Source organism: Salmo trutta, chromosome 1 (genome assembly GCF_901001165.1).
Source record: "Salmo trutta chromosome 1, fSalTru1.1, whole genome shotgun sequence".
NCBI classification, from domain to species: Eukaryota; Metazoa; Chordata; class Actinopteri; order Salmoniformes; family Salmonidae; genus Salmo; species Salmo trutta.
In genome coordinates, this window is record NC_042957.1 from 71,947,250 (window position 1) to 71,961,958 (window position 14,709).

The 14,709-nt window shown below is 41.0% G+C and overlaps 1 protein-coding gene across 2 annotated transcripts; it reads right to left on the bottom strand.

The window, feature by feature from the left end:
* Positions 1-276: 276 nt before the first annotated feature.
* LOC115206932 (transcription factor Sox-9-A) lies at positions 277-4,506 on the bottom strand. 2 transcript variants are annotated; one of them, XM_029774060.1, is made up of 3 exons: positions 3,708-4,506; positions 3,126-3,373; positions 277-2,613 (listed from the first exon to the last, which is right to left on the bottom strand). In XM_029774060.1, the coding sequence occupies exons 1-3, from the start codon at positions 4,145-4,147 to the stop codon at positions 1,832-1,834; spliced, it is 1,470 nt and encodes a 489-aa protein (XP_029629920.1). In that variant the 5' UTR covers positions 4,148-4,506; the 3' UTR covers positions 277-1,831. The 2 variants fall into 2 exon arrangements, with proteins under 2 accessions (XP_029629920.1, XP_029629919.1); XM_029774059.1 differs by having other exon boundaries at positions 277-2,616.
* Between the last annotated feature and the right edge of the window lie 10,203 nt (positions 4,507-14,709).

Below are 14,709 nucleotides of genomic sequence, written 5' to 3' on the forward strand. Positions count from 1 at the left end.
AAACTACCGTGGTTCTGCAGTGGTTCTGACCTCCTTTTTAATGTGATTCTAAGTCATTAGATGACTTCTCCATCTTACTGTTTTCTCTCAGCGTGGGTCCTACTTCCCTTACAAAGCATTGCATTATGGGTATAAAGGAACCCCACTGCTCCTAAGTTGACATGATAGAGACTTCCAGAAATGTAGCCGATAAAACTGTTCGCCCCCTTGCTAGTGTGCGTGTACATACTGAATATAGAATAACATTCTCTGAATATATGAAACAGAACCATGGAGTTTATTTTCAATATGTTTTCTTTTATTGCAAACAATATAATACAAAAGATAAGCTTCTTTTAAGACAATGGCATGTTTTACCTAGGAAAACAAGAATTCAGTTGAATTACAAAGATGCCAACATGAGAACTAAGATATGGAATAGAGAATAAAGAACAACTTTTTTCAAAAACAAAAAAGTATGCTGGTGATTCTATAGAAAGACATCTTCACACTGCAGCCACAGCTCCAATAACCATGATATCGATATTTCTTAGAATGAATAAAATAACTTCCAGTTTTCTTTTTTCGATATTTCAGATCAAGTTTGATCACAATCAGAAGTAATCTGTACACAACTAGATCATCAAAATAACTATTTCAACTGAAAACATTTACAAATTATAAATAAACAAAGATGCTTAGAAGAATTTGTACCACATCGAAACAGCTAACCCCTCTGCGGAAAAGTTAATATTTTCTCATCTCAATTAGTCGCTGCTGAATTAAAAAGGAATAAAATGCAAAATAGTTATTACTTTTCAAATAAAATTAATTGCTAATGAATAAATTAGATGTTAAGACTGGAAGGAATAAGAGGCCAGAGGAACGACACAACTGGAAGGGAGACTGCTGGGGGTCAAAGGCCACTTCCTGTAACTCTCCATAGACAGGAAGTAAGAACTCAGCTGTGGTTTCTAGGCTACACTGTGGCGCTAGCGTCGCTAATGTAAAGAGTCTCTACTGCGCGTCAACAGGCACCAATGGCATGAAGGCAATAAAAAGCATCTCAGTCACATCTACCAACACAGTCAGTAAGGCCCCTGGTGTAACTATATGGCACTTTCTAATGCTATTAGCATTCAACACAATAACTTGGGCTGATGTGCTAATTGCTAACGCAGCGACAAGAAAATAGCAATAATTTGTCTAATTCACTGATGACATGGTCACATAATAAGTCACGGCAATAAACTATTTAAACACCAACTTTGCTCAGTTCTTATAAGATCTCGTAAACAATTACAATAAGATATGTACATGAGAATCAAAGCAGAATGTATTAAAAGAGGACAGGCAGTGAGTAGGGGGACTATTTTCTTTTGACTTCCTGTTCCTGTACAAAAATACATGAGCGAGAAGTAAGGCTGCGGAGGACGTTGTTCACCGAAAGCATCTCTTCCTCATTAAACGTATAAATCCCCCAAAAGATATAGTACCAAAAGACAGTTCAGAACACATACACAGTACATACTAAAATATTTATAACAAATATATCCTCACGGAGGATTCCTCTTTTCAAAGCTGAGTTTCTTTTAACATTATACCTATAAAAATATAATCACAACTCCGAGCGTTAAAAAAGGCACTGTCGTGAGCCGTTTTTCCGAAGATAATAAATGTTAATTACTTTGAAAAAGTTCTTGAATGTTTTTCTATTGGCGGTGGAGGGTGTGTTGGCGTAGAGGCCTGTGGGCCCCCGATGATTCTGGGAGATAAGTCTCTGGTAGGAGATGGGTTCTTATGGGACAGTCAGGGCTAAGGACTAAGGGGCTGACCTCTAACCTCTGGCCTCTCAGGGCCTGGAGAGCTGGGTGTAGACAGGCTGCTGCTCCCAGTGCTGTGGACTGTGGGTCTGGGTGGGCACCGAGGGCACTCCGGTGGGGTCGGCGATGGGGGTATACATGGGTCTCTGGCTTGGGCTCATATAGCTGCTGAAGGAATAGAGCCCTGAGCCTTGGGCACCTGCATGGCTATAATAAGAGTTGGCGCCGCCCTGGTGATCAGAATAGTCATACTGGGCGCGGGTAATGGAGGGGTAGGATGAAGCGCTGTAGTGCTGCAGGTTGAATGAACCATAGGTGACATGCTGGGGAGGGGAGCCCTGCTGCTCACTGTAGTGGCTGGGGCTCAGCTGCTCCGTCTTTATCTGAGTGGTTCTCCCTTGGCTCTGGCCTTGCTCTCCCCCAATACCTCCACCTCCACTCAGGGTGGAGATGGAGTGCTGCTGCTGCTGCTTGGACATCCAGCCATGTCCTGCAGCACCCACCTGGCCAATGGAGCTGGCGCCGATGCCGCGGTAGCTGCTCGTGTAGCCCGTCTGGGCGCCGTTGACGCCAGGCATGCCGGGGTGCCCGTGGGGTGGCAGGTACTGGTCGAACTCATTGACATCGAAGGCCTCGATGTTGGAGATGACGTCGCTGCTCAGCTGGCCGATATCCACGTCCCGGAAGTCGATGTTGAGCTGGCGGCCTGTGCCCTCTTGCAGGGGGCGGCCCTCACGCTTCAGGTCGGCCTTGACCGCAGCCAGGTCTGTTTTGGGGGTGGTCGGTGGTGTAGGTGGGCCCTGGGACTGGCCTGCTGGTCGAAAAAGAAAGAGTTAATCTCACTGCACACCATCATGATATTATTGACACAAGTGACGCAACCAGGGAGCTAATAAAGATATGCTTGGAAATTAAGAAAGTGCAGATAAGATTTCGGAGTTTCCCGCCATGAAGGGAATGGTGTCATTATCTAATGTGCTTTAAAGAAGAAGAGATAAGTGGGCAGAGTAAAGACAGGTGGTAGATTTGCATGATGGCTTGTAAAAACCACAAATCATTGACAGGTGTGTCAGTTCATGAGGGCCCAATAGGAACTGATATTCACGTTTTGAATAGGATAGCAGAGGCATTTACAATGTAAAGGAATATATATATATATATATATATCACTTTTTTATTTCACCGGCTTAATAGTTATTCCCATTCAACTTTATCAACATGATTATATTATAACATGATTATATCGACCAAAAGCAAGTTTGAGTAAAACTGGTATTATCTAGAAGGACAATATAATGAATTGTTCGAATGAATTGTTGTTACCTGAATGTTCACCGGGAGAATGCACTTCGCCCATGCTGGACGCGGGTGAGTCGGCTTGCTGGAGAGCTTTAAAGATGTCACCGGAAGAGATGTGGGTTTGCTCGCCGTCCTCTGGCTCGCTCTGCCCGTTCTTCACGGATTTTCTCCTTCTGGGCTGGTACTTGTAGTCGGGGTGATCTTTCTTGTGCTGCACCCTCAAGCGTTCAGCCTCCTCTACGAACGGACGCTTCTCGCCTTCGTTGAGTAATCTGGAAACAAGTATCCTATTACATTACACGTTTTCGAAGTGTTGAAACAAGTATTATAATTATTATTATTATTATTATTATTATTATTATTAAGATGTTATTATTATAGCCCAATATTTGAAAACTACAAATTCGAATCGAAATTATCCACATAGTTTACACTATTGAATTGCAAATGTAGCTATACACCAGACATCTTTCCAAATAATTGATTCACACTGCTATTAATTCAAGTTTTATCTAAGAAGCTATTTGTGAATAGCACAATATTAGTTGATGAAATGAAAGTCTCCTCAACGGCGGGGAAACGTGATGATAAGGAGTTGTAACCTACCTCCAGAGTTTCCCGAGGGTTTTGCTGAGTTCTGCATTGTGGAGATGTGGGTACTGGTCCGCCAGTTTCCTCCGGGCGGCTTGAGCCCACACCATGAAAGCGTTCATGGGTCTCTTGACATGGGGCTTGTTTTTGCTGGAGCCGTTCACTCGGACGGGCATAGGCACCAAGGTCCAGTCGTAACCCTTCAGCACCTGAGACACCGCATCTCTGATACATACTGGGAACTTGTCTTGGTCAGCCTTCTTGAACTCGCCGAGCACGCCGTCTGGACCCAGTAAGAGATGGTTATCGGACGGCCTGGTATTCTCGGTGTCGGAACCGGAGCCGGACGGGCACGGCGAGCCGACCGAATCGTCAGACATGCTGGGGCTTGGAGCGTCAGAGAAACACTTCTCCTGTTCGTCGGTCATCTTCAGGAAGGGGTCGAGTAGATTCATGCGGGAAAAATGACCGCTAAGCTAATGCAATGAATTCCTCTTAGAGGGAAAATGTCCTTCCTTTCAAGACTTTAGAATCCAACTGCTTCTGTGCCCACGGGCTGCAATGAATGTCACTGAGTTCGGTGCGCAAATTGGTTGACAAAGCTGCACTCCTGCAAACTGTCAGAATGTTAATGTGAAGTCCTTCCAAAAGTCGTCTATTCAAAACGCGTTTTCTTGCGACCCGATGGAATAGGCACGCTGCAAATGCACTCGAATGTATATTTCTCTTGGAAATAAAACAATTTCTGACTTAAAGGCGCAATTTAATGTTCGCGTCAAACTTCCAAGATCATTGAGAGAATTATGAATACACTTTCAGTGTGAAGCCTGTATTTATAGACTGGTCCAAGTCAGGGAGGAAGCGATTTTTAGGAGGCGGAGACGTTTTTAGGAGGCGGAGATGAAATTTGACTCTGCGCTCCCCCAAATCTTCAGTCAACAACAGAAAGAGGAATTTAAATAACATCAAATAAAATATGTTCATTTGTTAAATTCTTTTAACTTTGTCGAAAAATGTACATTGATTCAATAATTCATAATTTATTCATTTATTATAAGCATGTAATCATATTGCCTAGATACTTGTTTGTGTTCATTACTGGTATATTTTACTCAAAAAACGAAATATACACAAGTTCAAATATGTATTGTCTGGTATAACCACCAGTTTGTCATGTGTCCATCTTTCCATTAAAGTATTAAACATAAAAACATGACCAACTCTCTTGGCTTATTCAAGTGCATTTTTTTACTTTATTGTTTGTTTTCATTTATTGTAGCACTTGTACTTTCATTCTGATAATACATCTACGAGGATGTAGAGTTTCATTTTGAAATGGATACTAGACTAGCTATTTTCATATGAAGAAGTACAGTTACTGAACATGATTTGGCATCTGAAATATTCAGCCAAAGAAAGTGTTATACTGATGTAAATTGGCCAGGCCTATTAACCTACATAAAAATAAAGTATCTGCTTAATCTAATTCAGTAAAACCCATAGTTGCTGTCTTCTGTTTGTGGTATCTCCTGCTGAATGCTTTCTGTAATTTGATGTGGATTGTTACACAACACCGACTCTGCTCTCCGTGCCACTGCACAGCAGCACCGTCTATTCTGACCAATAGGGGGAGACAACAGTCCAGAAACTCCACTGAAGGGCTGTGACGTCCCCATAATGTCAGCGGTGAATAAACCTATAGATGATTAGAAATGAATGATCATCTTCATAAAATAATGTTGGAAATACTTTAGAATCATAGTAAACATTATGATCGCCCTCACCATGGATGTAATTGTGGGTATATAGACCTATAGTTCCATAAGTAAGAGCTACATAGCAACCGCAATGAGAGATACTTCTAAATTCACTCTCTCCGTCTGCACATATTGTATAATGGGTAAATTATTTTTTAACTAATTGTTCAAATGACACTGTATCTATATGGCCTAATATAGTGTTATTGAAAAATACATGTTTTCTGATAGGCCCTACAGCTAATAGTGTTTATCAACGTGATATCCCCCCCTCTCTTCTCGATCTCTCTTTCTTTCTCTCTCTCTCTCTTCTCTATCTCTCTTTCTCTCTCTATCTTTCTCTCTCGCTCTTTCGCGCTTTCCCTCTCAATTTAAATGTGTCAATTTAAGGTGATTTATCTCTCTCTCTCTGCTCTCGCTCTCTTTCTCGCTGCTCCATTATTTGCTCATGTTAAATGTTGTTTTCAAGACTACTCGTCAATACATTCGATTTCACTGATGTTGATTTCTCAAATTATTCAAAATATATTTAGGTCGTGATCCTTATTATATGGTAATACTAATTACAACAACAACAGCATCAATAATAACACAAGTTAAATAATCAATAATACAAGTTAAATAATCAATAACACAAGTTAAATAATCAATAACACAAGTTAAATAATCAATAACACAAGTTAAATGATCAATAACACAAGTTAAATAATCAATAATACAAGTTAAATAATCAATAATACAAGTTAAATGATCAATAATACAAGTTAAATAATCAATAACACAAGTTAAATGATCAATAACACAAGTTAAATAATCAATAATACAAGTTAAATAATCAATAATACAAGTTAAATAATCAATAACACAAGTTAAATGATCAATAACACAAGTTAAATAATCAATAACACAAGTTAAATAATCAATAACACAAGTTAAATAATCAATAACACAAGTTAAATGATCAATAATACAAGTTAAATAATCAATAACACAAGTTAAATAATCAATAACACAAGTTAAATGATCAATAACACAAGTTAAATAATCAATAATACAAGTTAAATGATCAATAACACAAGTTAAATGATCAATAACACAAGTTAAATAATCAATAACACAAGTTAAATAATCAATAACACAAGTTAAATAATCAATAACACAAGTTAAATAATCAATAACACAAGTTAAATGATCAATAACACAAGTTAAATAATCAATAATACAAGTTAAATAATCAATAACACAAGTTAAATAATCAATAACACAAGTTAAATGATCAATAACACAAGTTAAATAATCAATAACACAAGTTAAATAATCAATAATACAAGTTAAATAATCAATAACACAAGTTAAATGATCAATAACACAAGTTAAATAATCAATAACACAAGTTAAATAATCAATAACACAAGTTAAATAATCAATAACAACACAAGTTAAATAATCAATAACACAAGTTAAATAATCAATAACACAAGTTAAATGATCAATAACACGAGTTAAATAATCAATAACACAAGTTAAATAATCAATAACACAAGTTAAATGATCAATAACACAAGTTAAATGATCAATAACACAAGTTAAATAATCAATAACACAAGTTAAATAATCAATGCATGAGTTGCTTCACATTTCAAACTACTGTATTATAACATTTGATTGACATGAAAAGCACAAGAGTAGGTCCCACCCAAATAAATAACACTGTCTGATTGAAACGAAACAAATGTGTCACCAGCAGGAAGGTCAACCTTGTTGGGCGAGCGCCAGAACTGGTTTGGTCTGCGACAATGGGCGCTTTGTAGAGAAGGTTCAGTCACTAATCCGGGTATTTCATTTTAGAAACCTAATCCGAATATAAAGTTCCACATACACATTTTTTAAGGTTGAAATAGAATGTTATTTTTTCGATGTACTGTGCTGTTATACATTATTCAGTGACATCAAAACTAAAATACAGCAGTGGCAATGATGGTAATGATGTTTAAAAAATAATGTTAGTAATAATGATGATAATAATAATAGTAATAATAATAACAATAATGATAATAACAATGTATCATTACACAATTCTAATACTGTTTTTACTTTTTGATATTTGTGTAGTGTGTGTAGTGTGTGTAGTGTGTGTAATAGTGTGTGGAATGATGAGCAGTGAATGTTTGGGAAAGTTGTGGAAATGTCATTTTCAGCATAATGTGTTGGCACGTGCTTTGTTGGGCTACTTAAAGTTTGACACCTAATATAGTGCAGATGTCTTTCTCCCAACTCTCCTTATGGTATGGCTTTTGTTGTATTCAATCAAAAACATGCAGGACGTTACAAGGTGAGAGAGAAACCAGTGGAGTAATGTTTAGGTTTCATATACAGTGTTTCTATTGCTTACATATTCCTGGATTACAACCAAATAATGGCCTTACAATAAACCTCTGTGGTCTACTGTCTGTGTGAACAGTATTTTGCTGGATCCACAGCTAAGAACAACGTACATAGAAACAGACTCAATTAAAGTGCTCATTGAAATTCTGAAGGTTTCGCTTCAGCAATATATGGTCCAAAAAAAGGGCAGTGTGCCAGGATACATCTTCACCTGTGTTGCTAGGTAACCCCCAGGGATCACGACCTGGCATTTTCATTCAAATCAACCCTGATTGGCCTGACAGCCATACCTGTAATTACAATGCTCTCATTGGCTGACTGGAAGTGGTGCCGGCCAAGCAAGTAGGCTCTCTGTCTGTCAACTCAAGCTGGATGACTTAAGCCACAGAAACACTATACCCCCAAAATACATGGTGGGGATAAGGAGAGAATTAGATAAGTTGGGGGTTAGGTTGTTTTTGCTTCATCACCAGTTGGAAAAGGTATAATTATCCTGATTTCAGAGCTCATCAAGGTAATACGACTCTAATAACTGCAGGCTTAAGCCATTACACCTCACTGTTTGTCGAGAGGTTTGTTCATCTGTTGAGATGTGATACTGTGGTTTGTGCAGAATGCATGTCCAGGATATTACTACAGTAAGTGGAAGGCATTTGGAATTATACTCCTCTGCTTAATAAATGGATCAGTGTATACAGTACATGTTCTTCACAGAATGTCAAGAACTATATGGCTCTGTGATGACATCCTCACAGAATGTCAAGAACTATATGGGTCTGTGATGACATCCTCACAGAATGAAAATAACTATATGGCTCTGCGATGACATCCTCACAGAATGTCAAGAACTATATGGCTCTGTGATGACATCCTCACAGAATGAAAATAACTATATGGCTCTGTGATGACATCCTCACAGAATGTCAAGAACTATATGGCTCTGTGATGACATCCTCACAGAATGTCAAGAACTATATGGCTCTGTGATGACATCCTCACAGAATGTCAAGAACTATATGGCTCTGTGATGACATCCTCACAGAATGTCAAGAACTATATGGCTCTGTGATGACATCCTCACAGAATGTCAAGAACTATATGGCTCTGTGATGACATCCTCACAGAATGTCAAGAACTATATGGGTCTGTGATGACATCCTCACAGAATGTCAAGAGAGAGGAATGTATTTGAATGAGGTATAATTCACTATGGTCTGTGTTTAGTATAACAATGATAGTAGAGTTGGTCTAGTACATCCTGTAATGAATACTCAGGGAGAAAAAGGTGTAGATTCCGCACAGAGCGCGGCAGGTGTTTATTTCGCAGAAGGCAGGAATCGTGGTCACAGGCAGACAACAGTCATACACAGGTAGGCAAACAGGCAGGTGAATCAAAACTAGGACTGAAGGCTATAACTGGTTCTCACAAACGAGCTCGAAAACGGCTTAGTAGAGTCAAAACGAACACAATGAACTGAACTAAATTAGGAGCTGATGAGACCAGGTGAGTAACTAACACAGGTGAAATCAATGAACAAAAATGAAAGACAGGGCTACGTTCAAGAACACAAAGAAACAGGGCTACGTTCAAGAATACAAAGAAACAGGTCTACGTTCAAGAACACAAGAACACAAAGAAACAGAACACAAGGTTGACTAAGAAAATAAATACAGAACCTTATACATCCAGCATGAGAACAGGTTAGTAATCCACCCTCTGTACTCCTGTCAATCAATCCATCAATCAATCAAATGTATTTATAAATCACTTTTTAACATCAATTAAGACAAAGTGATTTACAGTACCCAGCTAGAAGGAAGAAACCTATCGAAGAACTAGGCTCAGAGGGGAGACCCACAGAAGTAGGAGAAAGGGGGACAGAACTGGGAGTGTCCTCCTCTCCTTTCCTCTGGCTGGGTTGGCAGTGTTGTGCCCCACTGACAGCCCATGGTGGTGGGACCAGGGGGGTGGAGATAGCCCCTGGGCCAGGCCCAGACTGTGGTGGTGGAACCAGGAGGGTGGAGATAGCCCCTGGGCCAGGCCCAGACTGTGATGCCCTGCAGACAGCTCATGGTGGTGGGACCAGGGGGGTGGAGGTAGCCCCTGGGCCAGGCCCAGACTATGATGCCCTGCAGACAGCTCATGGTGGTGGGACCAGGGGGGTGGAGGTAGCCCCTGGGCCAGGCCCAGACTATGATGCCCTGCAGACAGCTCATGGTGGTGGGACCAGGGGGGTGGAGATAGCCCCTGGGCCAGGCCCAGACTGTGGTGTTCATGGATGGGCCTCCAGCCTGTAGATACCAGTAGGCCTTGGGAAACTTCTCAGCTTGACTTCGAGCCACAGTGTTAAAAAATGTGGGGTAAACACTAGGAGTAAACTGCTAAATCATGTCTTCCACCCCTCCTCACTCTCGCGGATTCCACTGTAAATGTTTGAGCTGACCAGCGCTCCCTTTTTGAAGGTGGGTTTGTTTGTGTGTCCGTGCATGTGTGTGTACTGTAGTTGGATGTGTTTTAGTGTGTACTGTAGTTGGATGTGTTTTAGTGTGTACTGTAGTTGGATGTGTTTTAGTGTGTACTGTAGTTGGATGTGTTTTAGTGTGTACTGTAGTTGGATGTGTTTTAGTGTGAAACTCATTAGTAGAGTTCCCCCTTTTCCACAGCAGCTAGATTTTAGCCTAGTGGGTTAATACAGTTTTGTGGCACATAGGAGACACATGTTCAAACCCCTAAGCCGTTCTCCATGTACCCGGACCATGTGACCGGAAGAACACTTGATCCTGGATTTTCCTAGTCAGGTCACATGGTCAGAAAAAGAACACATTCATACTGTATATCCATGAGCTGTCTGAGACATCTGCACCTAGCCCCCTCCCACTAGTGGATCCCAGCATCCAAACCTTATAAATATCATTACTAGAATGGACAAAGCCCTCAGTCATGGTTCCCAGGGTGGTTTGAATCATATAAATACAATTTCATCACAGCACATTGACTTGAATGAGAAAGTCTGTTCTATTCAGTCTCCTTCTAGGATTCAAACCATCCTGGTAGTCATGACTGGGCAGTCTAGCTAGGTCACAGGGGACCTCATGAAAGAGCTGACTGAGAAGGGTGTCTAGCTGTGTGGCCAGAACCGAGGAAGAAGAGGCCAAAGGTTTGTTTGAGGTACCTGGTCCGAGACCCGTGAAGAATGAGAGGAATTCCTACAGTGATAGATGATGCGGAAGAGGTCGGGGAGGGAAAGAAGGTTCTGGACCAGCAAGAACCTTGACATCACACCTGTCTGGGACATTCCTCCACTAGTGCCAGCTGCCCAAGGCATGGCAGGGTGCAAGGATGCTATATTGCTCCACTTGAACTTTTCTTCCGCCTGCTTCCACTTGTTTGCTTTACCAGAGGTGTGACTACTTTGTCATTATTCAATCGCACAACCCTTAGAGCTGTGAGTGTGCGTGTGTGGTACTGTGTGTGTGTGTGTGTGTGTGTGTGAGTGTGTGTGTGTGTGTGTGTGTGTGTGTGTGTGTGTGTGTGTGTGTGTGCATGCAGGTGTGTGTGTGTTTGACAACCCAAATGGCAGTTACAGTGTACCTCAGGGAGCTGTCAGTGTTCCGTCTTTTACCAGATCAGAGAGTTTTGGGCGCACGAGACGCTGTTGATATTTTCCTGAGAGGAAGTTTAAACAGGACTTATCAGAAGGATGGCCAGGGCAGAGGTTGTCCCTCTTGCTTTCTCGCACCTCCCTGCCATCTCACCACTAATGTCTGGACCAAAGAGTTGGTTGAGACTTGGAGAAAGGTACGGTAGGCCAAAATGTCTGGACCAAAGAGTTGGTTGAGACTTGGAGAAAGGTACGGTAGGCCAAAATGTCTGGACCAAAGAGCTGGTTGAGACTTGGAGAAAGGTAAATTAAATGAAATAAAAGGTAATTTCTCACATGGCCTACCTTTTATTTAACACATGCGCCGAATACAACAGGTGTAGACTTTACAGTTACAAACCCTCCCAACAATGCAGAGTTAAAAAATAATAATACAAATGAAATAGTAACTAGAGGACTAGAGGAATACAGAGGAATACATTTAAATACCCAAGACTGGAGCTATATACAGGGAGTAGCAGTACCAGATCAATGTGGAGCTATATACAGGGAGTACCAGTACCAGATCAATGTGGAGCTATATACAGGGAGTACCAGTACCAGATCAATGTGGAGCTATATACAGGGAGTACCAGTACCAGATCAATGTGGAGCTATATACAGGGAGTACCAGTACCAGATCAATGTGGAGCTATACACAGGGAGTACCAGTACCAGATCAATGTGGAGCTATATACAGGGAGTACCAGTACCAGATCAATGTGGAGCTATATACAGGGAGTACCAGTACCAGATCAATGTGGAGCTATATACAGGGAGTACCAGTACCAGATCAATGTGGAGCTATATACAGGGAGTACCAGTACCAGATCAATGTGGAGCTATATACAGGGAGTACCAGTACCAGATCAATGTGGAGCTATATACAGGGAGTACCAGTACCAGATCAATGTGGAGCTATATACAGGGAGTACCAGTACCAGATCAATGTGGAGCTATATACAGGGAGTACCAGTATCAGATCAATGTGGAGCTATATACAGGGAGAACCAGTACCAGATAAATGTGGAACTATATACAGGGAGTACCAGTACCAGATCAATGTGGAGCTATATACAGGGAGTACCAGTATCAGATCAATGTGGAGCTATATACAGGGAGTACCAGTACCAGATCAATGTGGAGCTATATACAGGGACTACCAGTACCAGATCAATTTGGAGCTATATACAGGGACTACCAGTACCAGATCAATGTGGAGCTATATACAGGGAGTACCAGTACCAGATCAATGTGGAGCTATATACAGGGAGTACCAGTATCAGATCAATGTGGAGCTATATACAGGGAGTACCAGTACCAGATCAATGTGGAGCTATATACAGGGAGTACCAGTACCAGATCAATGTGGAACTATATACAGGGAGAACCAGTATCAGATCAATGTGGAGCTATATACAGGGAGTACCAGTATCAGATCAATGTGGAGCTATATACAGGGAGTACCAGTATCAGATCAATGTGTAGCTATATACAGGGAGTACCAGTACCAGATCAATGTGGAACTATATACAGGGAGTACCAGTACCAGATCAATGTGGAGCTATATACAGGGAGTACCAGTATCAGATCAATGTGTAGCTTTATACAGGGAGTACCAGTACCAGATCAATGTGGAACTATATACAGGGAGTACCAGTACCAGATCAATGTGGAGCTAAATACAGGGAGAACCAGTATCAGATCAATGTGGAGCTATATACAGGGAGAACCCGTGTGGCTCAGTTGGTAGAGCATGGTGTTTGCAACACCAGGGTTGTGGGTTCAATTCCCATGGGGGGCCATTACAAAAGAAAATGTATGAATTGTATGCATTCACTACTGTAAGTCGCTCTGGATAAGAGCGTCTGCTAAATGACTGAAATGTAAATGTAATGTGGAGCTATATACAGGGAGAACCAGTACCAGATCAATGTGGAGCTATATACAGGGACTACCAGTACCAGATCAATGTGGAGCTATATACAGGGACTACCAGTACCAGATCACTGTGGGGCTATATACAGGGAGTACCAGTACCAGATCAATGTGGAGCTATATACAGGGAGAACAAGTACCAGATCAATGTGGAGCTATATACAGGGACTACCAGTACCAGATCAATGTGGAGCTATATACAGGGACTACCAGTACCAGATCAATGTGGAGCTATATACAGGGACTACCAGATCATTGTGGAGCTATATACAGGGAGAACAAGTACCAGATCAATGTGGAGCTATATACAGGGACTACCAGTACCAGATCTATGTGGAGCTATATACAGGGAGTACCAGGTCAATGTGGAGCTATATACAGGGAGTACCAGTACCAGATCAGTGTGTAGCTATATACAGGGAGTACCAGTACCTGATCAATGTGGAGCTATATACAGGGAGTACCAGTATCAGATCAGTGTGGAGCTATATACAGGGAGTACCAGTACCTGATCAATGTGGAGCTATATACAGGGAGAACAAGTACCAGATCAATGTGGAGCTATATACAGGGACTACCAGTACCAGATCAATGTGGAGCTATATACAGGGAGTACCAGTACCAGATCAATGTGGAGCTATATACAGGGAGTACCAGTACCAGATCGATGTGTAGTAATATGCAGTGAGTGCCAGTTCCTGATCAATGTGGAGCTACAGTATATACAGGGAGTACCAGTACTAGATCAATGTGCAGAGGTACAAGGTATTTGAGGTAGATATGTACATGAAGGCAGGTTAAAGTGACTAGGCATCAGGATAGATAATAATAAGGTATTTGAGGTAGATGTGTACATGGAGGCAGGGTAAAGTGACTAGGCATCAGGATAGATAATAATAAGGTATTTGAGGTAGATGTGTACATGAAGGCAGGGTAAAGTGACTAGGCATCAGGATAGATAATAATAAGGTATTTGAGGTAGATGTGTACATGGAGGCAGGGTAAAGTGACTAGGCATCAGGATAGATAATAATAAGGTATTTGAGGTAGATGTGTACATGAAGGCAGGGTAAAGTGACTAGGCATCAGGATAGATAATAATAAGGTATTTGAGGTAGATATGTACACGAAGGCAGTATAAAGTGACTAGGCATCAGGATAGATAATAATAAGGTATTTGAGGTAGATATGTACATGAAGGCAGTATAAAGTGACTAGGCATCAGGATAGATAATAATAAGAGTAAAATAAAGAACGGAGTTGCAACAAGTGTGTGTGTGAGTGTATGACTGCGTT

Coding starts and splice junctions, on each gene's coding strand:
- LOC115206932 (XM_029774059.1), bottom strand. CDS start 4,147: ATGAATCTACTCGACCCCTTCCTGAAGATGACCGACGAACAGGAGAAG. Junction 3,374..3,707: donor ACCCTCGGGAAACTCTGGAG/GTAGGTTACAAC, acceptor ACTTGTTTCCAG/ATTACTCAACGAAGGCGAGA. Junction 2,617..3,125: donor TTCTCCCGGTGAACATTCAG/GTAACAACAATT, acceptor TTTTTCGACCAG/CAGGCCAGTCCCAGGGCCCA.